Here is a 26,936-nt window from a genome sequence, read left to right as displayed (position 1 = left end):
ACTAATGCAAGTTCTAAGTCAAGCATCATGATGACTTTAACTTTCTTTGAATAAACAGCTGAAGTGGGTAAATGGGACTTACAGAATAATCTCTTCTACATTCAGCTAGGAAATCAGTTAATCCAGAAGAAAGAGCTGCTTGTTTAAATATTGGCTTTCAATCACGTACGCTATGGCTTAGTGAAAAGACAGATCAGAACCAGACTGCCAGCTGTGTAACATCTACAGAGCTGGCAAACAGAAAAGTGTAAATACTGTTTCTGAAGATGTACCTGTGATTTAGTAAAGCTTTTACTATTGTAGCATACAGTTTGCTTCTGCCTCTTAACTCAAGTTAGAGGTTAGATTATGTTTGAGATGTCAGGTATTTTTTGATTTAAAGGAAATAGGTGATTGAAAAAGATGCTGTGCAGGCCACTGCAAATATGCCCACCTTTTCTGGACAAAATAGCACCATCCGCTTTTGTAACTTCATTTAAGATATCAAGAATGAGACAATTTTAATGGCTATCCAGAAATTGAGATGCTACAGCATGCTTCTTCCAAATTTGACAGCACCCTTACTCTCATCAGTTTGCCTTCCCAATAGTCCACTTTCTCAGAATCAAAAAACCAACCAACCAAAACCAAACAGAAAACAAAAAAATAAATCCTATTCTTATTTTACCAAAAGCAGCCATCACCTCAAGATACTGTCTAAAACTCAGATACTCTTAATAATACTAAGATATGCACAAGAATAGCTAGTCCATTTTAGGAATTCTTAGTGAAATGGTAAAAGATTCAAGTGCGTATTTCTTTAATTGGTAAGTAATACAACAGGAATTAATATCAAACTCCTGATTATACTCTCTGTGTAGATGTAGCAATAAGAATACTCCAATTAACAGTAACCAAATTTAGAAGAAAAACACCCACCCCTTTTAATTAGAAGAATTTAATATTCATAGAAATATGAATATTCTTCTTGTCAACAGCCTTTTCTGAATGCAGTCCTACTTCTATGTCTGCATCAACAAGTGACTACATTTAAGTCAACTGTCAGTCTTTTCTTACACCATCCCATATAAGAATCAAGAGCCACAGCTGCTGGCTGACTGAATAAAACAAGTTTGTACTGCTCTTTATGGCAATTAGTATAACAAAAATAAGAGGCAGCACTTGATTTTATATATTTTTGTTGATACATATCAAATCTGTCATATATATACATTTATAAATATTATATACATATAGACACACCCCCATTCATCCTCTTTCACACCAGCAGTGGCTAATTAGTGGTTAATTGGTTCTAAATGACAAATGCTGCCCTCAGATACACCAGAACAACTCTGCTCTACAAGATGTTGCTTTGTGCACTGTTATTCATGAAGATTCGGGGAATGGCAGTCAGACTATATTTTACCTTCCACCTATCCACACTCTTTATATAGGAATTATTAAAACAAACCCCAAAACAATAACAAAAAAAATAACTAAAAACCCCACATCTCTTAGCTGTCTGCCAGAGACTAACAGCACTGTAGGATGACAACATCTGCCATTGGCTCTCTTATTCAGGAAAGTCTCCTGCTTTTACAGTATAAGTAGAGTGGGGTGAAAATTACACAGTTGTCACAGAGATCATCTGTTTAGCAATTTCTCCTTGTACACAAGTTACACTTGTGCAAATTCAAAAACTGATGCCTGGAGAATCTATTCAAGTTTACAGCCACTCCACTGAGGAAATAAACTAGCAATATTTTTCTTTTTTTGTTGTTGTTACCAATATGGTACGTCAGTTCCCTTAAATACAACCACTGAAAATGGGGTGCTCACGTAAAGAAAAAATAGTTTTAAAAGCTCTATATTCTCATTTCCAGGTTTTAAAGGACAGAATCACAAATGGATGAGTATTTCAAGTTGCATTCACCGAGCACTCTTTCTGGCTCCTTAATAGCAGTAGCATCTTCTGATCATCAAAAGAGTGACCATTACTCACAAACAACAATCACCTGATTCTGACAAACACTGCAATGAAATCAGTCTTTTAAGAGGACCAGAACACTCTATGAAATCAATCACTGCAGAAGGAAATTAGCAACCAACCATAGAGATTGTGGCCAAATATATTAGTCTCATATATTTGCTTCTACCAAGCACATTCTAGCAAAACACTCCAAAAAAATTCAACATGCTAGAAATGTATTTCAAAATCATTGAAAAATAGTGGAGGATATAGATACCAACTGTAAAAAGTTATTATTAACAAATACATCTTTGCTCACCACTTGTATCCCCTTCTCGCCTTGACCTTGGAACACCACGGGACACAGCATTTGAAATGCCTTTTGAGGTAGCACTTTGTAACGAAGGCTGGTTTGCAGCTAAAGTCCACGCAAGACGTGACCCTAATTGCTGACGGAGGCAATCTCCAACGCCTGGAGCTTGATAGGATTGTCTAAAAGGACAAAAGGAAGAAACATCCTAAAGAACTTCGATTCTGCGCTCATCACTTGGTGTGGGGTATGCTGAAAAATGCCACATGCCTGAGGTGGCTTTTCGTGGATGTTTTGTTTGTAGCTGTTTTGGGTTTTCGTCAATAATGGAACCTTAAAAAGGGTGCAGAACATACAAACAATAGGCTTCCTATAAGCCTAGAGTACTTATATATGTAAGCTCATACTGTAGTTCCTATGAGCACTTTAAAAACCCACACAAAACTATAGAAAAGGAAGTACAGATTTGACAAGCGTGATTTTGTATCACAGATTATCTTCACACTGAACTGTGTAAATACACTGAAATGGATTAAAAGGGAAGTCAATTATAATAACAACAGCTATAAATAAATAAACATTTACATTTTCTTATTACTCGAAACTGTAGGTACATGCCAAAGGAAAACAGAAAAAGAGGAGAAAGTTCACTTTTGTGCTCCTCTATAGTTTAGGAGAGCTTGCATCAAGTGCCTGAAGATGTGGTCAAGCAGGGCACATCTAGACAAGCCCTAATTTCCTTTACGCTCAAACTTGTCAAATTCTTCTCAAAAAGAAGTCTTAAACATGAAAAATTTTTAGACTAGAAGTTACCTTTCTGATTATTTATGTATCGTGATGGTAAAAAATAAAGTTGAAAACATCTACAAGGGATTTTTGCTGCTGACCAGTCCTCTGTCCTCTACCAACTGAATGCAGACATTTGGAAATAGACACATATTTTAAAAATAATAAACTAGTTCCACAAAGCTGTGAAAGGAGTTGCAGGGAGAGATGGCGCAAGACTGCAACACAAACATCCATGTAAAAAGTCAAGGAATGCCTTTCGTCTCTCAACAGCCACGCATGCCTCATGGCATGGTCACACATCACATGATTATAGCTAGTGAGCAAGAACACAGCCTGCAAGACAGAGCATCTGTTTCTGTCATGCTTAGCATTTGTAATACCTGCACTAGAGTACAACACTGAATTAGGCTGTCACCATTCAAGAAGAATGTACTCTAGAAACAAAGAGAAGCATGTATAAAGAGAAGTACAGGAGGAATGAAGTTCACAGAAAGATCTAATTTGTGTTGCCCAAGTCACAGGCTACAGGACTAAAGGGAAAGCAGTGAAACTGCTATAAAAATGTAACACTATAAAGAGGTCAGACCAAGAATACATCAGGAACAAGGTAAGCTCTGCTGGTATGCTCAAGCAAGCATTCTCGATAGACAGAAAGCCTGAAGTGACCCCTCCAAAATAAAACCCACTCTGAAATGTGCACCTTGAGAACACCAGGTCCTCAACACTAATTACTTAGTGGAGGCTTGCTCCCACTCATCAACACTGACTGCCGCTAGGGTCACAACCTGTATGAGGCAGGTCCTGTGGACAGCACAGTCTGAAAGACCGGTGTGACAAAAAGGTCCAACAGTCCAACCCTTCCTGAAAACTGCCCACAGCATTTTCTTAGCTTTTCATACAAACATCACTACTGCCATGACTGAAGTTCTCAGTGTTTATGTACTGACCTATTCTTAGAACTGGAGCTGAGGCTTGAATTACAGGTATTAATAACAGCTCTACCATAATCCTTTTATAGAATCCTCATATCACAGAATCATAGAATCATGAAGTCATTATCCATCATATCTGAGAAGTCATGGCAGCCTGGTAAAGGCAAGATCATGGAGCAGATCCACCTGGAAACTATGTTAAGGCACATGCAAAATAACAAGGTGAATGGTGGCAGCCAACATGGCTTCACTAAGGACAAACGATGCCTGACAAACCTGGTGGCCTTCTACAATGGGACTACAGCACTGGTGGATAAGGGAAGAGCAAATGTGATCTACCTGGACTTCACCGAAGCATGTGACACCGTCCTGCACAATATTTTTGTCCCTAAACTGCAGATACATGGATTTGACAGATGGACCAGTCAGTGAATAAGGAACTGGCTGGACAGTCACACTCAAAGAGCTGCCATCAACAGCTTAATGTCCAAGTGGAGACAAATGGCATTCCTCAGTGATCAGTGTTTGGACTGGCACTACTGAACAACTTTGTCAGCAATGTGGACAGTGGGATTGAGTGCACCCTCAGTAAGTTTGCTGTTTACACCAAGCTGTGTGGTTTGGTGTATGGGAGGGAAGGGATGACATCAAGAGGGACGCTGACATGCTTGAGAGGCAGACCAATGTGAATCTCATGAAGTTCAAGGCCCAGTGCAACGTCCTACAGCTGGGTCAGGGCAATCCCAAGCACAAACACAGGGTGGGCAGAGAATTGATTCTGAGCAGCCCTGTGGAGGACTTGGATGTGTTTGTTGAGAAGAAACCCAACATGAGCCAGCATCATGCACACACAGCCCAGAAAGCCAACCATATGCTGGGCTGCATCAAAATAAGCATGACCAACAGGTCAAAGGAGGTGTTCTCCCTCTCTACTCTGGTCTTGTGAGACCCCACCTGCAGTACTGTGTCCAGCACTGGGGTCCTCAGCACAAGAAGGACATGGACCTCTTGGAGTGAGTCCAAAGTAGGCCATGAAGAAGCTCTGAGGGCAGGAGGGCCTCTCCTGTGACAACAGTCAAGAGCTGGGCTTGTTCAGCATCAAGAAGAGAAGGCTCTGGGGAGCCCTTAGCGCCTTCCAGTACCTAAAGGGGTCTACAAGAAATCTGGAGAGGGACATTTTGCAAGCACATGCAGTGACAGGACAAGGAGGCATGGCTTTAAAGTGAAAGATGACAGATCTAGATCAGATGTAAGGATGAAGTTTTCCTGTGAGAGCGGTAAGACACTGGAACAGGTTGCCCCATCCATGAAATTGTTCAAGGCTAGGTTGGATGGGGTTTTGAGCAACGTGGTTCAAGTGAAGGGTGTTCTCTACTCCCCTGGTCAGATATAATCACATAGATAAGATCCCCTGAGCCCTTTCCTCTACAGGCTGAACAGTCCCAGCTCTCACAGCCTCCCCTCATATATCAGAGGCTCCAACTCCTCAATTAGTTCTGGGGTTCCTTCACCAGACTATCTTGAGTTTGTCCATGTTTTTTTGTACCGTAACTGGACTCAGCACTTCAGCTGTGTCTTTACCAGTACTGAGCAGAGAGGAAGGTTTAATTCCCTCAGTCTCCTGGTGATGCTCTTGCTAATGCAGCCCATGAACATGCCTTCTTTGCCACACTCGTGTTCAACTTGGTATCTACCAGGAATCCCAGGGCCCTTTCTGCAAAGATGTTTTGCAACCAGTCAGATCCCAGCATGTACTGGTGCATGGAGTTATTCCTCTCCATGTGCAGGACTTCTTTTGAACTTTAGAAGGCTCCTGTCAGCTCATTTCTGAAGCCTACTGAAGTCCCTTTGAGCAACAGCTGAATTACCACCTTTATCAACCACTCCCAGTTTTGTTATCATCTGCAAAGTTGCTGAGGGTGCACTTTATGCCATCAAGCAGGATGAAGGATCCAGCCCCTGGGCTACACCCTTAGTGACCAGGCTCCAACTGGACTTCGTGTCCCTGATCCTAAGTTTTGAGTCTAGGTCAGTCAGCTTTCAATCCACCTCACTGTCACCCTATTTAGTTCATACTTTATTAAGTCTGTCAATAAGGATATGCCAACATAGACAGTGTCAGAAGTCTTACTAAAGTTGAAATAAATACATTCACTATATCCACTCTGCCACATTCCAGTGGTATGATCTATCCCACCATGTGTCTGTGACCCCAGTGAGACCACAGCTCTAGTATTGCACACATATCTCTTAAGTCCTCCTGTCTGTTTCCCATGCTGCCATATGTGTGTAGGCACTCTCAACAAAGTTGTGCTGATGTTCCGGGAAAGGTATGAGAACTCTCCCCAGGAGGTTGTCCTCTCCCCATTCCTCATTTGTGTGCATGTACCTGGGTGGACACACTTCTGCCCTGCTTGTTGGTTTCAAGGTCTCTCTTGACCACATCACACTGCACCTTTTGCTTACTAATCTGGTCTACCAGTTCCTCACTCAGTTGAGGTGCATAGTCCTCCCCCCCATTATTCTGAGTTTAAAGGTATCCTCTGCTCGTATGTCTAAGATACAACATACACACCTAGCACTGACAAAGTCCAATAACGATTTGTCTTGTAAAGCATATTAATAACAGTAAAACCCAGTTGTGTTAGCACTTATTTCCACAATATGAACTCAATAAATCATGACAAATACAGTGTATTACAAAAAAGAAAAAAAAAAGAGAAGTATCTTCAACTCAAAATAAAGCTATTGTACTTCTGAAAATGCATCTATTATGTGTTTGTTTTGTGACTGCTGGGAATAGGAAGGAAAATTAAGATATTGGAATCTCCAATTATAAGCAATAAATTAATTAAAAATTGCCATAAATTAGCCTTATATTACAAATTGTGTCAAATAATAACCAATGAAGCTTCTATTAGGACAAAACAATTGAGCTCATGTCCCTGCCCATGGCAGAGGGATTGGAACCAGATGATCTTAAGGTCCTTTCCAACCCGAACCATTCTATGATTTCTGCATTCCTTAAGATAATTTTTTTCCCTTTTATTATGTTCTTTTATGTCTTTTGGACATTAACTACAGTTTCTTGAAAATTGATGTCCCCATCACTTTTGGATGAAGGCTTTATTTCCAGACTTTTTCAATCCAGGCTGAAACAGCTATGCAAATAAGTACAAATCCTTACTTTTGTAAGTTTAATAACGTTCTGCTCATTTTTGCATGCTCAACCTTTATGAGACAATGTTCCAGGCCAATAGTACAGAATCCTTTTTGAACCACTCCCTCTCACAGACCACAAACGTGTTCATTTTCCCACCATGAAAGATAGAGTCTGTGCAGTGTATCTCTGTCAGGCTTTGTACAGCTGTAGGGGTAATACAACACGATATCCAATGGCACAAGAGGGGCTCAGATTTTGAGCGCATTACTTTGTATTAGCTTATTTACAAGGTCAATACTCACATAGTCATCTCTTGGCTTAATGGCCAGCTTTTACATATCAAAAATCTGAACTACTTGGTATTTGAATATTTCAGCTCCAAATGTCGATTCACTTTGGCATGACCAGACCACTGATGAACAGAATGCAGTTTAGGATATTTTTTTCTAATAGGCAAATCTTTTAAAATCAACTCTTGCACAATTTTTTTTACTCTTAAAAAAACCCAAAGAACATCTTCGACCAGCAGGTCGAAGGAGGTGATCCTGCCCCTCTACTCTGCTCTCATGAGATCTCACTTGGAGTATTGTGTGCAGTTCTGGTGTCCTCAACATAAAAAGGATATGGAACTGTTGGAACAAGACCACAGGAAGGCCACAAGGATGATCAGGGGACTGGAGCACCTCCCATATGAAGACAGGCTGAGAAAGTTGGGGCTGTTCAGCCTGGAGAAGAGAAGGCTGCAATGGAGACTTCATAGCAGCCTTCCAGTATCTGAAGGGGGCCTATAGGGATGCTGGGGAGGGACTCTTCATTAGGGACTGTAGTGACAGGACAAGGGGTAACAGGTTAAAACTTAAACAGGGGAAGTTTAGATTGGATATAAGGAGGAAATTCTTTGCTGTGAGGGTGGTCAGGCACTGGAATGGGTTGCCCAGGGAGGTTGTGAATGCTCCATCCCTGGCAGTGCTCAAGGCCAGGTTGGACGAAGCCTTGGGTGAGATGGTTTAGTGTGAGGTGTCCCTGCCCATGGCAGGGGGGTTGGAACTAGATGATCTTAAGGTCCTTTCCAACCCTAACTATTCTATGATTCTAAAGCAACACAAAACAAACAAACCCTCAAAAAAACCCAGTCCACTCAAGATGCTAGACTGCTCAACCTACTGTTAACATGCTTAAAAGAAAATCAGACCACGTAAGAAAGGCCACCCATTCAAAAATGGAGGATGCTAAATCTACTAATTTGACACTGGCTGAGGAACGCTTTGTAAACGGAACTTGAATGAGGGCCCTAAATCCAATGTGCTTACAGAAGATAGACTATTTTTAAAGGGTTTCAGAAAACTGAGAAATTCTTGGAGAAGTACTTGGCACTAGAATCCAAATGAGTGAATCCAATAAAATATCAGCTGTTCAGCAGATAGTTATGAATAAGTTTTAGAATAGATACACTTGGCCAGCTATCTATGGCTTCACATAGTCATGAGAGCACCTGATATTCAGAACCACTCAGGTAAGGAATTCAGTTCCAATACACCTACAGTGAAATTCCAATAGCATATAAATGGGAAAAGTGGGGAAAAAAAAAAAAAGAAAAGGGCAAAACTGAAAAAACACCAAAAAGATACCATCTCTCAACTTCTCCAAACCTATTTGTAAGGTAAAACAGTCTAATTTACCCTGGGAGGAGTGACTGTGGAGTTGGCGTTGGCCCATTCAGGGCATACAGGCTGATGCTGCTGATCCCACTGCTCCCCATGCTGCAGGAACTCTGGGCAGACTGAGCACTGCGGTCTTGGTAATTCAGTGGAAGGCTTTGAGGCCTGGCATAGTAATAAGGGGTTGAGTGAGCATCCCGTGGCAATGCTTGAGCAAAAAGTGTGGCATAACTTGATACCTGGAAAGGAAAGGATTTGAAAAGTGAGGAATTAAAAGAAAGAAGATTTGAGTTGATTTAAGTCATGTCTTCAGTTAACAGGTGTGTAATATTCAAGAATGCTAAAATAACTGAAGACCATGTTTATGCAGAGAAAAATTTGTTACAACTATAATGAGGAAAAAAAGCAAGTTTCTTACAGTGAGCAAAAGTACTTTTAGCAATACAGCTTATTTCTGCCTACAAACTGTCATTAGCAATAGCTGCAAAAAGTACTTTGGTGCTAGAAGAGCTGCAACCAAAGGAAGAATTTTGCTCTCCCTACTCCATTTCAAACTCATTAGCATGTTAGCAGACATTACATCACTATGCAGAAAGCAAACAAAAAAACCCCATCCATTTAAGAGTCACATCATCAGCTACAAATGTTGGGCAACTCATATTCTTAACATTTACTTAGTATAAAAAAAAGGCACAGAAAAATTGCAGATAGCTTTTTCAAGAGTTTACACCTCACAGACAAACACTACAACCACAAGCTGAGGTGCTGGTTAAGTCTGGATAGTGATTCTTAACGACATCTAAAACAAGTGACATACACTACTGTTTTGCAGAAGTAACAAAGCTCTCTTCACCTACCTTGTTAGACTGCTTACGTGGATCTTCACTAAGGCTAAGCAGGAGGTAGAGTATTGACCATTTGTTTTTCAAAATGCCCTTGGAAAAAAAAGATGAACAGAAAAAAGTTTGGTTTACTGGCTAATAATGTTGGGTGTTTTTAAAATTTTTATTATCCAGCCCACTAAGATGTATATATATGTATAGATTTGCCACACAAATAAGACCAAGTCAGAGCCATATTCTTGAGTAAATGGAACGTGCAGTGCAGCCTCTGTATTGCTAATTTCTCCACCGTGTTCAAACCATGAACTCTCACCTGCTCCAAGATCAGCAAGTACACTCAATTTAAAATTCATAGCTACTAAGCTACCGACTCATACCTACCTAAGAAAGAGGTTTACATACAGTTAAGGTTTTACTGGCATTCCCACACACTCTTAGCATTTAAATCATCCCAGATGCGGATGCTAGTCTAAAGGCAAAAAAGGAAAACTCAGTTCAATTTTTAGAAAAGAAATGTCTGTCTGCCAGTGGAGATTTTCCCCTTCAATCTCCTTTACAGGGAGGCTTTACAAGTTTGAGGGTTTCAATCTGTACTACTTGGTAATAAATTTAAGTGGTGAATAAACTTGAAGAGAGCTACCAAAATTTTAACAGCTTAAGACAGAGCCATTGTTAACATGAAAGTTGAGCAATATGCAATAGTCTTTAAGTAAACAAATAGGTACCTACAGACTGTCAGAACAACACTCTCAGCAGCTTTAGATCTCAGCAGAAAGCTTACCAGCTGAAGACAGAACAATGCTAAAGCTCAAGCTACAAAGAGAATGCTTTGAAGAAAAGTTATAGCAAATATTAGTATGTTTTATTTTAGATATGCATATATTTCTAAATATTTTACTCAGCATTTCTGTGACACTAACACACCTGAATGGCTCAGGGACATAGAACCTCATAATGGACATTACATATTGGAGTAAGTCAAAGAAATTCATACAAGCTCCCTCACAATGTTGATCAGGCTATGGTCTGAACACTAAGCAATATCAAATATAAGGGAAACTTCAGTAATACCAATATCCAACAAAGACTCTATCCCTTATGAAGGGATGCAGCTCAGTGCTATCAGTCTTGCAAAAGGCACATTTTCATTCTCACCCTATTCTGTTTTTCCTGTTTCTCTGCAGATTACACATTTTACATGTATACATTACATAGTATATGACCTTTTGGCCACAGAACATTTCTTTCTTGGGACACAGCACACCAACCAAACCTACCAAAGCTCTATATTGTTACATAAGAGTAGAAGGAGACATTCTAAACTATTATGTTGAGCAGAAGTCTAGTATCTCCTGCTTTGACCTCAACAACAAGCAAGAAGCAGAGGTATTGTATTTGTCACAAATAACTAACTCAGCAACTCATTAACAACTAGTGAAGAAGGAGCAGCAACATTACTGCTGCCTCTACTGGCCAGGACAGAATGAGTCTAAGTGCCTCAAGAAGCATGGTTTGCTCAACTGGCAAGCTGGCCACTAAAATAAAAGCACTGACCTCCTTTTCTCTTTGGAGTAATGGATGAAACAAAGTTAAAACAGATTCACACTAGCTTTCTTCTTTCTCCTAGCTGCTTTCAAGAGAATTGCTGGAGAAGAAAAAGCCTCATTGATTCTGAAGACACATATTCCTTCTGTGCCCTTCCTTAAGCTCATGAGGAAAAGAAATGTTTGTCCACTAGTAGTAATAAACTTAAGAGCAGATTAAATAGTAATTTGTAGAATGAAACGGAGAATTTTAAAGAACATTATTCAGATGATAGCATTTCATGTACACAAAATGCTAGCACAGAGGAAAACAAAAAAAAAAAACAAACCAAACCAAAACCAAAACCAGCAGAAGTTAGAAGAACCTCAAGCATTTAAGATGCCAGCAAAATATGGATAGCTGATGTAAGCTTGATTTACATTCGGAAGAATAACCAAACTGGTAACAACACAGATAATGCATTTTGTTCCAAAGTTTACAGCCATCATGCTCTGCAGGTGTGCTGTTTGCTAAATGCAATGGTCTGGTGATACGTTATATAAGCTAAAGAAACACACTACAGAAAATCTGTATTAAATGAGCAAGATCAGTGTAATACATGCATGAGGTTGAAACCAGTGACTGAGGTCATTGAAACAGGTGTCTGCAAGCCAATGACACTTGCTTCACTTATACAAACCAATGCAAATAATACACAAACATACAGGATAATGAAACCAGGAAGAGTTACAGAGTGACTTCAGCTCCAAGCACTAACAAACTAATGGGTAAGTTAAGTACAGGTGAAGGGCAGAACTTCTGACTAGTTCTCACTGGTCATACTCTCCACAGAATCACCTTCTTGTAACCTTAAAATCTTAGTATTATCCTGTAAAACTCAGCCATGATCTATACATAAATTATGGAATAAAAAACAGAACACAGAAAAACACTTCTCCTAAATACGAAGCGCAAATAAAGACAGATTTTCTGTTATGTAGTAAACATCATCTTTTACATTAACTAATTTTTGTTGTCAAAAATCAAGTATGTGCAAACAACGACTGCAAATCTTATTTTATTATTGCCCACCATATTCTACCTTGCTAAATACTCAGTTTTATGAAGAATCCAGAACAGATTAGCAGCAGTCATTTTTCACGTACCTCAGCTACATTTTTGCCCTCACATCTTTTACTCTTTCACCTGATCCACTTTCCTGAATTATGGGCTTTCTATACGGTAACAATTTTTGTTAGAATATCAACATGCAGTATTCTTTGACTAACACTGGTGTTAGCAGAACCACCAAGGTCAGCAAACTCTTACCCTTCAACATTAAGGACTTAGAATACTTAAAAATTCAGAAGCAAGAGGACTATTTGAACCCTAGACTAATAAAATCAATATACTTGCAAGGCACTAATGTAAAATAAATCACAACAAGAAAATACAACACTTCTATTTTTCCAGAGTTCCTTCCTTCATACAAAGTGCCCCTTTGTGTAGCTGGCCTCAAACTATGTTCTTTATTCTCTTTCAAACTGATTTCTAATTAACAGCAAACAGCTCATAGTAAAAAAGAAAAAAAACTAAACCAACCAACAACCAACCAAACAAATAAAACAAAACAAAAAAAAACTCACACCTGTAAAAAGCAAACTTTTTCACAAAAATTACAAAATGGTTGAGGTTGAGAAGCACCTCTGAAGATCATCTTGTCCAACTCATCTGCTCAAAACAGGATTTCTACAGCAGGCTGCCCATGACTGTCTAGTCAAAACTGTCTTCAAGAATGAAGACTCCACAGCTTTCCTTGGCAACCTGGTCCAGTATTCAACTGTCCTCAGAGTAAAAATATTGTTAGAGACCTGAACACTCTCCAAAACAACTCTATAACATCAGAAGGATGCATGTATGTGCTTTCAGGCTTTTTACTTTATATATATTTATTATTGTACCTGTGTACCGAGCTTTCTGTAGAGTTCTGAAAACAAAGCCGCATCTGCTTCCCTTCTTTGTCGCACAACTATTAAAAAAAAAAAAATTAATTAAAAATTTGAAAGAAGTGTAATACTCATGTCTGAAATTATACATTTCTGGCAAACTGGAAAACATACTCAGGAAAGCTTAATGATGCTTAATTGTTTCACTCTGTTTACTTCTACAGTTTTGCCTGTTTTCATGTTATCTGCATTCCAGACCTGAAAATTCTTACATCAAAAGTGATGCAATGCAAGTACCTGTTTTTCTTTAAGCAATCAAAATATCTACTTTCTAAGGAAATGCCCTTTTAAAGTGTAGTCTGCCATTCTGTAGGCTTAGGGAATTACAACACAACCGAAAGCAGGTAAGAACCTGCTTAAACAGGTTAAAGAATGCCTTCATGCCCTTCACAAAAGTAAATGTAATTGTTCCTATTTTAAGCAATAGAAGAAACAAAAGTAGTAGTGCCACTTGCTCATAGTCAAACAGAATTCCAAGGCCACATAAACTTTTACATATTAAGAAAAATAACAGTCTCAATCACTACCAGTTATGTAACAGTAGTCTTTGCTCAGAGGGAAAACATCTTCAAACCTTAAGATGCCTTCAGAAAAGTCATGCCACATCAGAGCCATGTTTAAAAAAACAAAACAAAACAAACAAAAACACCTGAAGAAACCTAAATAAAAGAAATGCTGTTAAAGTGTTAATTAGCATCAAAAGCCACTGCTAAGGACACTTTGCCAAATATATGGCACACATTTGCCAAATTCCTGCACAAGAACTCCAGAAAAATTGTAAAATTAGAATGATATATCCAGCCACTTGTTACATGACTACTAACATCAGCCTACAAACTGAAGTTGAAAAGAAGGAAGATGAGGTAGATCGCACTCTTCAAAACTCCTGGCAATAGGGCCAAAGAATATATGCTGCACTGTTTAGTATTAGCCAAAGCACGTAGAAACTCATGCAGAAAGTGTACACTGGAGATTTTGGTCTTTTGAAGTTGCATCTAGAGAAATTCTGTTGGGCTTATCTGTCTATCAGCAAGTCATGGAAGCTCTGTGTTAGTGAAAAATACACATGTACCTTAAAACATCTAGAACCACTGACTTCAGTTACCCTAATTCAGTCTCCCTGACTGAACTTTCAAAGCTCAAATACGAAGCTTTAGTTTAATTAGCATATCGCAATTAATTGCTTCTGGACATTCTACTGTACAGCAGATAATCTGCTGAAAGCAGTATTTGGCTATTTGGCTTTTCAAGAAGAATGCATCACATCGCCATTGGATTCACACATTGCAACACTTGACTCAGAGCAGCACAGAATACAGTGGAATGTAACTGCAATGTAACTTACACTGTCAGGGTCTAATGTTTTGGTTTGAGAAGGTGGTTGCAGAAAACTTGTAGAGAAACTAAAGGCAAGAAATATCAGGTAAGTCACATGAACAATTCCATGAATTCCCAGGAAGCTCATTCAGCAACTTTCACACAGATGCTCTTGAAGTTAATTGTGCTAAAGTGTAGTATTTCTAAAGTGTGCATCACTAAAATATCAGTCTTCTAAAAAGAACTACAAATTCATAACGTCTGAATATTATTAAAGGGAAATGAGTGCAATATTAATTGTTTACTTTCATGGTAGCTAAGGTACAAAGTAAACTGCAGGAAAGGAAGTCTAAACTGAGCATTCAGAAAAATCCAGCTGTGAAGACAAATAGCCAATCAGGAAAGCTCACTGGGGAATTAATGGAATTTCTATAATGAGATTTTCAGGGAGTGAGCATTAATAACAGACCAGGTAACTATCTGTGAGTTAGAGCTGTCCCATTTTCAGAGGAACAAACTGATCAGATTAACTTCTTGAAGAACTTCCATTCCTATGTCTAAGAAAAAAACAAAGATGCACTTACGTTCTTTCTTGATTTTCTCCGCTACAAGAAATTCATCCCGCTCAACAGTGGGAGCAAAGTTGCTTCCAATAACTCTCACAGCGTACTGAAATTGTTGGGCTGCATCAGCTGAAAGAAAAAAAAACAAAAGGAAAACTCTTTCAGTTAAGCAGAGGGTTACGGTTCTATTAAATTTTCAAAAAGTTAGACATGAGATTATGCTGCTATGGCTGAATGTGGCATAAATGCTTAGATCAGATAATATTAGGCTATAATCCTTAAACACACTTTTAACCAGAGGGCAGCAAAGTCCAGCTTAATGTATTATCAATACTATAACACACTCTGCAACATAACTGCTCTTAAATTTGTGAATAAGCCTTTCCTATTCTGTGCTGAAGGAAGAGACACTTAGCCCTACCCAGTTCTTGGAGAGTATCAGCACACTTAAACTGGCTCTGCTCTTTCCCACAGACTGAAATGCTGCAGCACTTGGAAAAAAAAAGTCACAATTCAGCTCACATACAGGAACAACATAGTCAGGTTCACCTCGCACAGTCTCTCTCCAGGAACCCAAACTGACAGATCTTTCCTTATATTCACAACAGTGGTTTTACCAGTTTGTGTGTTGTTTTCAGGATTGGCTTTAAAACAGTTTATATGGTTTCACTGCTTAGGTTCAAAGCTAGCTCAGAGGTATCAGCATCATATCCCAGTGCACAACATGGATACTAATGCAGAGGTCACGAACCAGTGATCTCCCTCCACTGCTCCTTCCTTATGCAATAATTCTATCTTTAACATTGTTGCTGAACAGTACTGTTTTAATGCAAATATGTCTGCTTTCTGGGAAGATTAACAGCCTGGTAACACTGAGATAAGGCCAGCTTAGTATTAATGCCTCTACAGCATAGTCATGTTGCCATTTATTGGCCTGAAAAAAAACCCAATCAAATGATAACCCCAAAAGACACGTCAAGTGTCCTTGCAAAATATCAGACAAATTTCTACTCTCATATAGGAATAACTGTAATAACATGAAAGGAAAGCTACGTAAGAAAAAGTGTAAATGAGTTGTGTCAGCTACTTGGATCTTTACATTCTTGATTTCAGAAAAACAAAAACAAACAAAAAACATCAACCAACAAAACAAGCATCTAAGCAATTCTGCATATTAAGTTTGCTTTGTATACAACAAAGATATCAGACTCCTTGTATGTTTTATATCAGCCACTTAAACAGTTAAATTTCAGAGAAAACTGTAAAGTAACGCAGCAATGGTTCAAGCTAAGGAAAAAGCAAGGATGCTGACCCAGACAAATATGTACAAAAGGAACAGAAAAATGGTACAAGTAAAGGTCCACTAAAAGCAGAATTAGTTAATTAATCGTTAAAGTATTGAATCATCTTAAGTTAAATAATATTTACAATTGAAAACCAAAATTGCCTGGGAGAAACTAGGAGTCAATTATTTATTAAATGCATTAAGATCTCCAGGAATTTATGGAAAGGAGAAATCTGAAATCAGAATGTGCTACATCCTTCTTGAATGACCATTTTTATACTGTCTTGTGATATAAAGGCCACCCCACCGGTCCTAATCTATTACAGTACAACTGTAGACCAGCAAACATAAACCAGTTCACTTAAAGCAGTACTTCACGCAGTCAGGGAAAAAGTCTGCTCAGACAGAATCATTAATATTTAACAGTACTTGACAATACTGGCCTACAAAAGAAGCAAGGGCATCATTCCACTTTCAGAGGAGAAAATGACAATATCCAGTCTACTGTAAGGTCACAAATCTGCATGACTTAAATCTCCCAGAAAGAATAGTTCTACTGTTAGACAAAGCAGCCTTTCATTTACAATAAGGACTTGAAAATAAATGTACAAAATAATTAAGGAGTTCAGCTACTGGCAGTGTAAACTGATGACAAGGTGGGAAGAGCTAAGTATGAGGAAGTGTTTCTGAGTAGTTCTTAAGTACAATGCACATCATTACAGAACTTCTCAGGATTTCAGAAAGTATTCTGCAACTCCAATTACAGTCAAATACCGGCGTTATGTAATTCCAAACAATAATACTAGTTTTATCTTTTATTAATCCCATAGCTGTGCACAAAGCAGCAGTTAGGCAAGGGCTAGGCTTTCCTAGTAATTCTCACAGATTTTTGGCATGTTGTTATAGTGACTTAACAGGGGCTACAAATAAAAGACAAAATTGCTAAGAGTTCCAGGTCAAGCATCTATGATGAACTGAAGCCTGGTGAAGGATCAAGGGTTGATACCAAAACACTTCATAAGTTAAGAAATGGATCTAGGTTAAATAATAAAATCTCTCACGGATTATCTACTAAAAAGCAGGAAAGAATGGATCCAAGTAAACTACTCCAATACAAGAAAAACTTAAGAGTAGGAAGCAGTAAAAAAACCAACCCATAAACAGATGTTGTCTTCAAAAAGCTCAAAACAACAACCACGCGGACCCAATCACAACAAAGCCACAGAAATTGCCGCCTACAGTTCTTCCTCACTCATTAGATGCGTTACCCTGTTATTTTAAAGAAAAGTATCTTCTGAAATTAACCTATATGTCCACCTGCACCACTGTCCCTTAGGGATCGCCTTTGAACTTTTTTGGTTTGATTTCCTTAAACAAATTTGACAGAGGTCTCAAGGGTGTCAAGTCAAACAGGTTTCATAAACACTGGGGACTGGTAGAACATCCAAACCCGGGGAAGAGACTGCTGTAAACCTCAGTGGTTAATTATTCCCTCTTGTTTGCCTGCACAGAATTAGCAATATCAGGTACCTGCCCAGAGCAGTGAATACAAAGGAACAGAGATGTAGAGAATGAAGGAAGAGTCATTTCTGAAGAGAACGACAGCGAATGAAAATACAGGCTAGCAGTACTGCAGCTCAGGAATGCTGGGGGTTTACTGAAGACCTACAACATAAATCTACAGGAAATAAAGACATATTTCACTTTACTGAATGGACTTGTCTGCTACATGTTTAGGATCTTGCAGTTTATCACAGTATGTTTATCTTAATGAGTGTTGAATAAGAAAATAGATAGTTGGATTAACAAAATTAATGCTGATCTCTGGACAATTGAGCATTATTTATTCAGATGTTTCTGCTAACTTGTATATGCTATGATATATACTGTGATTATCGGTAAGCTTAATACTTGGTGAAAAAATTAAAAATCAGAGCATTACATTTTGACTACAATTCCATTAAAAAAAAATCATCCTGATTATTAAACCTGTTACATTACTACCAATATGGAACAAACTTATCTGCCCTTTATACAGATTTGCACTGGCAATTCAATAGCTTGGTAGCAAGACTGGGTTTTGTATTTTATTCAGATTTTCATGTTTTATTCATCTCAAGTCCAGCTTTTTTATGAACAGAACTCCCTGCTGTGGGACTTTCTTCAGCAGATTATTTCTTAAGAGTCTGTAAAATAACTTCAGTAACTAAAGTGATTAAACATAACTAGCTTAATACCGATGTCTGTCAGTAAAATAAAGATTCACATAGTTTATTACTAATAGATACATTTAACTGCTTGTCTCTTCAAAGAGCAACCATTATGACAGCAGATGGGCTTAAAATACACAGCTATCTATGTACGTGTATATACTTCTTCGTCAAAAAAGTGATTATGGCATGACTCTATTAACAGCAGGCTCAATATATCTGATGCATGAAACTGATAAAGCGGGTTGCAGGCTAAAGAGCAGAAAAACACACATCGTAAGTTGTTTTCCAGAGGTCTGATCAGAGCAGTGAATGCAGTCAGAAGCAGTCACTTCTCCTCAGACTGTATCCCTTAAGTAATACACACATATATACAGAATTAGTGATACTGGAAAGCAGCCATAGAGCTGAATAAAGAAATCACACTTGTGAATCACTAAAACAAACCCAAACAAAACAAACAAATTTTCAAACCCCTCTCATTTGAGCAGAACAGTCTATCAATAACTCAAAGAGCTATACTTCACCCAGCCACTCAAACTTTCCTACAAACAACGCAGTATTTAAACTCAACTACTTCAAAAGACAGATAATGGCATTTTAAAGCTGCATAAGATACAAGTGTATCACATGCAAAAAATATGGAAGTGATGCACATGAAGAATTTGGTTTTAGAGAAAGCAAGGAGAAACAGGACAAAAGATCAAGTCTAAAGGAAAAGTTAAAAGACAACTGACCAGTATACTTCCAAGAAGGCCGTATTTGAGAGGAAATGCTAAAATTCAGCAAGTCATTTGCTAAAAAGGAACTTCTACACCTATAATTTTAGGAAGCGAACTGAAATTTACTTTACAGTCTTATACCTTTCTTTCAATGCCATTGGCTATAGAAGTTTCCAGAGGAAAACAGTAATACCCCTGAAAACCTAACTGGCAATTCATATAGTGTTTCAAAACATTAATGTGTTATGATTGTTGAAAGGAACCCCGAAAGTCCCAGAAAGAAGACTCTGGCTAATTTGTCTGTAAGCATAATTTCTAAACTATAGGCCAATTTTAAAGAATCAGTAATCACTTTCATTCTTGAAAGCCCTCAAAGATTAGCAAACTCTCTCCACTATCTCTTCTGCCACTCAGCTTTTTGCCAGAAGGTTTAAATTCACAGAGAGAGGCATGCAACCCTGTAGAACTGCTGCAGTCTACAAATAAGGAAAAAAAACTAAAATCATAGAAATTACTGCACAGGCAGGCAAGCATTCTGCAAGATCAGGTATTAATGTAAAAGTGAGGCGGATAGCCTGGATAAACACAGAAAGATAATACAAGACTAGTACGCTAGTTCATAGACACTGTGAGGACACGTGGAACAAAGAAGTCACCAAGGGCTCCAACAGCAGAGTGCAGAGATGCCCAACTAACTGCAATGGGCACCACGGGAAATTAGGTTTAAGACTCTACTCCAGAAATGGCTAAAGGACAGGAGAAGAGAGCTTTCACACCTCAGTTGTACCAAAAAAAAACCCCAACAAAACAACCCACAATTTGAGGTACATTTTTTTATTATTATTATTATTTTAAATAGAATTCTTCCACATAGCAAACCCAGCAATGAGTTTCTCAGAGGCACAGCTGCTAGCAAAAAAATCAGTAACTAGACCTGTGCAGCTGACTGATTCTGGAAACAAAACAAGCCATCTACCTATTGTATGGTCTCAGAAAAGAAGTAATAGTGAAAGAGGACAGCTCCACCACCGGGAGCCTCTGCAGTCACATTCCATCATAGCACAAATTCACTTCAACATAAATCTTTAATAATATTTATGTTGTTGGAAGGCCCCCTAAGGTCATCATAGGCAGAAATGAAAGAATCCTTGATGGAGCCTGTGTCTGCTGGGTTTACAGATGAGTTCAGGCATGGGTTTGCAGAATGTAGACATGGATGCAGCGTTAAGACCACTCAAACCACATTAGCTCTAAGTGCACTATTATGATACAGATATTACATAAACGGACTCTTTCAGCTCTTTCTGAAGCCATAGCTTCCTCACAAATGTAATAAAGTGCTGAGAAGGAATACAGCTAAGTAGAACAAACATTCTGAAGTACAAATTCAGGGAACATGCAGGCAGGAAGAACCATTAGATCGTCAAATCTCAACTCCTTTCTATTACTTACCCATTACACTTCAACCAACTGTATTTTACTAGAGCACTTATTCCAGGAAGGTATCAAAAGCTAGGATTTCAAGACATTCACAGCAGGCTAACTACGCAAATGGTTAAAGATGGCTCTTTGCATCTAGCTTCAGCTTCTTGTTACAATTTTTACTAGAAATTTCTCTACTAAATTTAAAGATCTCTCAAGTATCTAAGCTTTTTTCCCCTAAATTCTATAGAAGTAACTAAACATCATAAATTACTTACCAAAAACTAAACTGCAACTTGTAAAGTTTGCTTCAAAAAAGAGTATGTGTATATACAAAGCTGCCTAACTTCATCAGTACACAAGGAGGGGAGAAGCTGCATGTAGACCACTAACCACATCAAATACTGTACTTCAAACTTACCCTGTGCTGAAAGGAAATTACAGTTACAAGCCTGAAGAACAGTAAGATGCTAAATAACTTGTCTGGTGGTTTCCTTACCACTAAGGAATATGTCCATCTATCTCTACGCAGAGGATGCTGGTATTAACAAAATTCCTTTGTCTTTAATCATTCCTTGGACATAGAAACAAGGGTGGGGGAAACAATCACCATACACACCTTTCAGACTGAAACTCCTTACATACACCTTTTGATTCATCAGTCTCTATGTGCTTAAATCAATAGCTGAGCTAACGACTAACATGCATATCGCAGTTGACCTTCAAGAGAAGTAATGTTAGAACAGTGAGCCTTCAGCGCTAGAGTTCCTCTGACTGTAACACAGGAATACAGAGCAGGGTAAGGATAGGCTTCCAACCTGTCACATGCATAAAAACATGCGTGTGATGGTAAATGTGGCAGACAACCCACACTATGTGTTTTGAGGTTGTTTTTGGTTTTGAAGTTTTTTACTTCAAAGAAGCCCTTAGATAACCCACAAGTGAACAGGTGTAGTGGACTACAGCTTACTGTTACGTTGGGCAAAAGTTCACTTTCCATCAGTCACGCACACAAGAGATTTTAGTCACATTAGTAGAATCATACAGGAAAGGGTTTAACATTTATTTAAAAAAAATAACAAAAATCAGTTTGCTTGAATGCTTTCACATATGTTGCTTGCAAATAACCTCTTATTCCAGTCAGAAGAGACAGATGTATAGAAACCATGGCTTCAAAAAAAAAGGCTAGATCCAAAGTCAGTACAAGTGAGCCACCTCTCCTCAATACTCATACCTTGACTGATAATCACAGAGGTTTATGTTTCTAGTCTCATGCTCTGTTTGACTTTTATAAGTACCACAGACATAGACAAGATATTCAATACCTAGAAACAAGCTTAGACTGAGTTTAAATTCTGACCCCTTTCAAATCTAAGACTCTCAAAGAAAAGATTAGGCAACATAGAAATAATGTCCTCACAGAGGCCTCCACTACTTCAATAAAACAAGTCATCTCTTTTTTTTTTTTTCTTTTTCCCCCTTTTCTTTTTGTAGGCAGAACTACCACAATAATTTCAGATTTCTGGTAACAAAAAGTTTGAAGTGCTCTTAGGTAAGAACATACACCACTTGTATTAGAAAAAGGATTTCAAGGGACGTTAGAAGCAAGAAACAGCATTAGAAGCAAAGCTATAATAGTACCTTAGAACTGTAGGCTAACGTAAAATGTCCTTTAATATACAGTTAGACCAGCTGCTAAAAGAAATGTGTGGTTACATAAAAAACAAGAAGTATTAAACAGTTCAGAAGCTGCCATTAATATCGGGGAGATAAGGGAAAAGAAACACCACATCCTGATAAAATCTCACAACAGGAGTTCCTGTCACAGAATTATTACAGATTGACAATTTTGGAAATGAGAAACCTATGGCCTTGCAGAACACTTGGACATAAAATGGAGAGGCAAAGGATTTTGGAAAACAAAACACAGCCATCAACAGCTGTTGATCATAGAATAATTTAGGTTGGAAAAGATCCACAAGATCACTGAGTTCAACCTATCAAAAGACTCTTTCTGTGAAGGAGTCCCAACTCAACATTTAGGGGAAGACAAAGAGATTGCAACTTCTTTACCAACTCCTCCAAGCTTCTCGGATGAATCACAGAATCACAAAATGGCTTGGGTTTGAAGACCACCTGGTACAATCCTCCTGCCAAGGGCAGGGGTATCTTTCACTAGATCAGGTGGCTCAAAGCCCTGTTTAACCTGACCTTCCAGGGATGGGGCATCCACAACTTATCTGGCAACCTGTTCCAGTGCTTTACCATCTTCATCATAAAAAAATTCTTTATGTCCAATCTAAACATACCTTCTTTCTGTTTAAAACTATTACCCTATGTCCCGTCACATCAGGCCTTGCTAAAAAAGTCTGTAATTCTTCTAAGCTCTAAGTACTGAAAGACCACAATAAGGTCTCTTCAATAAACCTTCTCTTTCCCAGGCTAAACAACCCAAATTCTCTCAGTCTTTCTTCATAAGAAAGGTGTTGCAGCCCTCTGATAATTTTCATGGCCCTCCACTGGACTTGCTTGAGGAGGTCCACATCTCTCTTGTATTGGTGGCCCCAAAGATGAATGCATTACTCCAGGTGGGGTCTCACCCAAACAGCATGGGGGGGAGAATCACCTCTACTGACCTTACGGGCATGCTTCTTTTTATGAAGGTCAGGATACAATTGGCTTTCTAGGCTACAAGCATACATTGCTAGCTCATGTCCAGCTTTTCATCCACCAACACCCCTAAGTCCTTCTCTACAAAGCTGCTCTCAATCCATTCATCCCCCAGTCCGTACTGATACTGGGGACTGCCCCAGTCCTGGGAAGGCCCTTGCACTTGTCCTTGTTGAACTTGAGGAGGTTCACACAGGCCCATCTCTTGAGCCTATCCAAGTCCCACTGGATGGCATCCCTTCCCTCAAGAACAGCAGCTGCACCGCTCAGCTTGGTGTCATCTGCAAACCTGCTGAGGGTACACTCAATCGGATTATGTCATTAATAAAGACATTGACAAGCATCAGTCCCAATACAAATGCCTGAAAGTGACCATCTGTTACTGATCTCAATTTCAACATTGAGACATTAACTGCAACTCTTTGGATGTGCCCATCCAGCAAGATCCTTGTTCATCAAGTAGCTCATCCATTATACCCATACCTGTGCCATTTAGAGACAAGGATGGTGTATGAGTCTATGAGATACTGTCTCCAACAGATGGAAACAAAATTTGAGAGACAACAAGTATATATTTTCACCTTGTCACTCATTTTCTAGACTTCTAAGAGAGCAGTAACTCACATATAGGCCATGGCTTAGTCAATTCGACCCCAATCTTTTGAAACAGGTCAATTATTAAAATTGCTGCTGTCACAGAAATACCTAAAAGTAACAGAATAGACTTGCCAGAATAGTGGCATGGATAGAGAAAAGAACACATAAACAACTTTTCAGTCATTACTAATAAGGAAGAAATAGATACAGGAAAATAGATACAACAAAAGCTATGGCTACGGCTACAACTACCTGACAGAAGGATGGAGCCAGGAGGCTGCTGGTCTCTGCTCCCAAGGAAAAAGTGATAGGACAAGAGGAAATGGCCTCAAGATGCGCCAGGAAAGGTTTAGACTTGAGATTAGGAACAATGTCTTCCCCAAGGGGTGGTCAAGTATTGGAATAGGCTGCACAGGGTGGAATCACCATCCCTGGAAGGGTTCACAAATCATGTAGATGAGACCCTTAGTGACATGATTTAGCGGTGGCCTTGGCAGTGCTGGGGAATGGTTGGACTTGAGGATCTTAAAGGTCTTTTCCAACCTGGCTGATTCTATGATTCTATGAAACTGTCTAGTAAGCAATGCTTATAAACAAAGCAACTTGAAAAGGAGACTTAGCAGATGTACCTCTTTCTTTCCACCCTCTGACTGCAAACTCAGGCTGCTCTGACTGAAAAGTGTTTGCCTTGACTGCAACAGACAGAAACTTATGCAAACAGGCAAGAGATTCACTCCCTGGCTAGAGGATCAAAGAAGCACCAAGATGCAGAGGACCTGTGGAGGTCTATGGGGATGTCAATGCTTCGACTGGAGCAGACACTGTAGGAAGGCGAAGGTACCTGAACGTGAACAGGAGCCACCTTTTGCCCCAAGCACCACGGGAGCGGTGCCGTGTTCCCCACAGGGCAGGAGCGCCGTCATCACCCAGGGCTGCGCCCCGAGGGACGGGGCCGCGCGTGGGCCGCCACAGCGCTCCCCAGCCGCCCGCACCTCCGGCTCAGGCTGCCGCTGCCACCCCGCCAGCAGCAGAATCGCCCAGAGGCCCGGGGCGCATCGCCCGGGCTGAATCCCCCCTCCGCAACCCCTGCCGCGCCGGGCCGGGCCAAAACCACGGGGACAAGGGGGACGCCCTTGGCGGCCGGTCAGGTCCGGCGGGGCCGGCTCCGCTTCTCTCGGTGTCACCGGCGTTCCCCCGCCCCGGCATCCTCTCTCCCCGCTGGGCTCGCACACCCTCCTCGTCGCATCCTTCCTCCACCCACCCCGCTGCCGGTGGCTTTATCGGCTGCCGGCGGAGGGAATGGCGCGAGAGAGCCGTTACCTTCGCTTTTGCCCAGGATGCGGCAGCAGAGGTTCTGCAGCAAAACGTTGGGGGATTTTTGGTCCGGAGTCGCCATCACCGCGCGGGAGGCAGGAGCGTGTGTAGCGGGGGAGCGCGCGGCAGAGCCGGAGGCACGGCGGGATGACAGCGGAAGGGAGGAGAAGAAGCGCACCCCCCCTACCCCTCCCGCCAAGCAGCGCAAGGACCCGGCAGCACCGGCCACCGCCGCCTTAGGGCGCCATTTTAACAGAACCCGCCGAAAGCCGCAGCGGCGGCAGCCACGCACCCACAATGCCCCTGCGCGCCGGGCGGCATCGGAGCGCGCCGCCGGGAACACGCTCCGCCGCGCCACCGCCCCCCTGGCCTGGGGGTTCCGGGGCAGGCGACACACACATGCGTACACACACAGGGACACACATCGCTTTCCGCCGCAGCCCCGTGCAGTATCGGAGCTGCCGCCGCGCTCGGGGAACCCGCGTAGAGGGCACGCAGGTGTGGGGAAGGCCTGGCTGTCCTGAGGCAACGCGGCGGCAAGCAGGCCTAGGCCACTGCTGCAACGCCTGCAATGAGCACGAACCCTGGCCGGAAAGTGTCCCCTGAATTCCCAAAATTAAATAGAAAATTCCCATTCTGCAACAGCATTTGAGTTTGGGGAAAGGTCCTCACATCCATTTCCCCAAAAGCTGGGGAGATCAGGCTCATTCATTCCTTCTCAGAGAAGAACAGGCAGGGTGACTGCACTTGCTGTGACTTACAGCCCTGGGGAGTCTGGCCACGTTGGTAATTTTTCCACACAAAGTAGTTGTGAATCATAGAATCAAGTAGGTTGGAAAAGAACTTCAAGTCCAACCGTTACCCCAGGACTGCCAAGCCTAAAGCTAAAGCATGTCGCTACACTGGTTTTGACGCCTTCAAGGATGGTGGTTGCACCACTTCCCTGGGCAGCCTATTCCAAAAATCTCATCACCCTTTTGGGGAAGAAGTTTTTCCTAATATCCAGTCTAAACCTCCCCTGGCATGGCTTGAGGCTGTTACCTGCAGATCTGGAAAAATGTGTGAAGTTCTGTTGTCCCAGATCTCAGTTCTTTCACCAGGTTTGCAAGAAGCCAATAAACACACAGAGCCAAGGTGTTTATTTCATGTCTGCAGAGATGGGTGCTAGGTAGTAATACCACAAAGCTAGTACACCAAAGCTTCCCAAACCGCTATTATTTATACACACCGAACATTAACATAGTCAATCTCCTAATACATACGTATTGTTATTCACTCTTATGATTGGCTAAAACTGACTTGCCTATCATAGATTGATTAGGGTTGGAAAAGACCTGGAGATCATATAGTTCCAACCTGTGCCATGGGCAAGGATGCCTCACATTAAACCAGGTTGCCTCAAGGCTCTGTTGATCCTGCCTTTCAACACTGCCAGGGATGGAGCAGCCACAGCTTCCCTGGGCACCTATTCCAGTGCCTCACCAATCTTACAGGAAGGAACTTCTTCCTTATATCCAACCTCAATCTCCCCTTATAAGAGTTTCACTTTCTTAATCTTTTGAGGATGTGGTATACCTGGGTAGGTGGTCTATGTATTGGTGGTCATGATCTCATCATTATTACTTTTCCCCCCTTGTTTTATCTGGTTTGGCAGCTTTAAA

The 26,936-nt window shown here is 40.4% G+C and overlaps 1 protein-coding gene and 1 long non-coding RNA gene across 2 annotated transcripts in view; both read right to left on the bottom strand.

The window, feature by feature from the left end:
* The window catches only part of TUBGCP3 (tubulin gamma complex component 3), a 51,293-nt gene extending 25,672 nt beyond the window's left edge, over nt 1–25,621 (bottom strand). The window contains exons 1-6 of the mRNA XM_061377848.1: nt 25,282–25,621; nt 15,077–15,184; nt 13,131–13,198; nt 9,661–9,738; nt 8,825–9,042; nt 2,271–2,443 (exon numbers count right to left, since the gene is read on the bottom strand). Of these exons, the coding sequence (XP_061233832.1) occupies nt 2,271–2,443; nt 8,825–9,042; nt 9,661–9,738; nt 13,131–13,198; nt 15,077–15,184; nt 25,282–25,357 (721 nt within the window). The 5' untranslated portion in view covers nt 25,358–25,621. The remainder of the gene's footprint in view (nt 1–2,270; nt 2,444–8,824; nt 9,043–9,660; nt 9,739–13,130; nt 13,199–15,076; nt 15,185–25,281) is intronic.
* On the bottom strand, nt 7,166–8,818 carry LOC133225453 (uncharacterized). Its single transcript, XR_009729161.1, has 2 exons — nt 8,220–8,818; nt 7,166–7,639 (listed from the first exon to the last, which is right to left on the bottom strand). It is a non-coding gene; the product is annotated as an uncharacterized LOC133225453 (long non-coding RNA).
* Nucleotides 25,622–26,936: the final 1,315 nt, after the last annotated feature.

The sequence above is a fragment of the Neopsephotus bourkii genome, unplaced genomic scaffold (genome assembly GCF_033783945.1).
Source record: "Neopsephotus bourkii isolate Nb327-2 ecotype Australia unplaced genomic scaffold, CSIRO-AGI_Nbou_v1 NB_1760, whole genome shotgun sequence".
NCBI classification, from domain to species: domain Eukaryota; kingdom Metazoa; phylum Chordata; class Aves; order Psittaciformes; family Psittacidae; genus Neopsephotus; species Neopsephotus bourkii.
The sequence above is the reverse complement of the archived record's forward strand: the minus strand, read 5'-3'. Positions and strand labels throughout refer to the sequence as shown.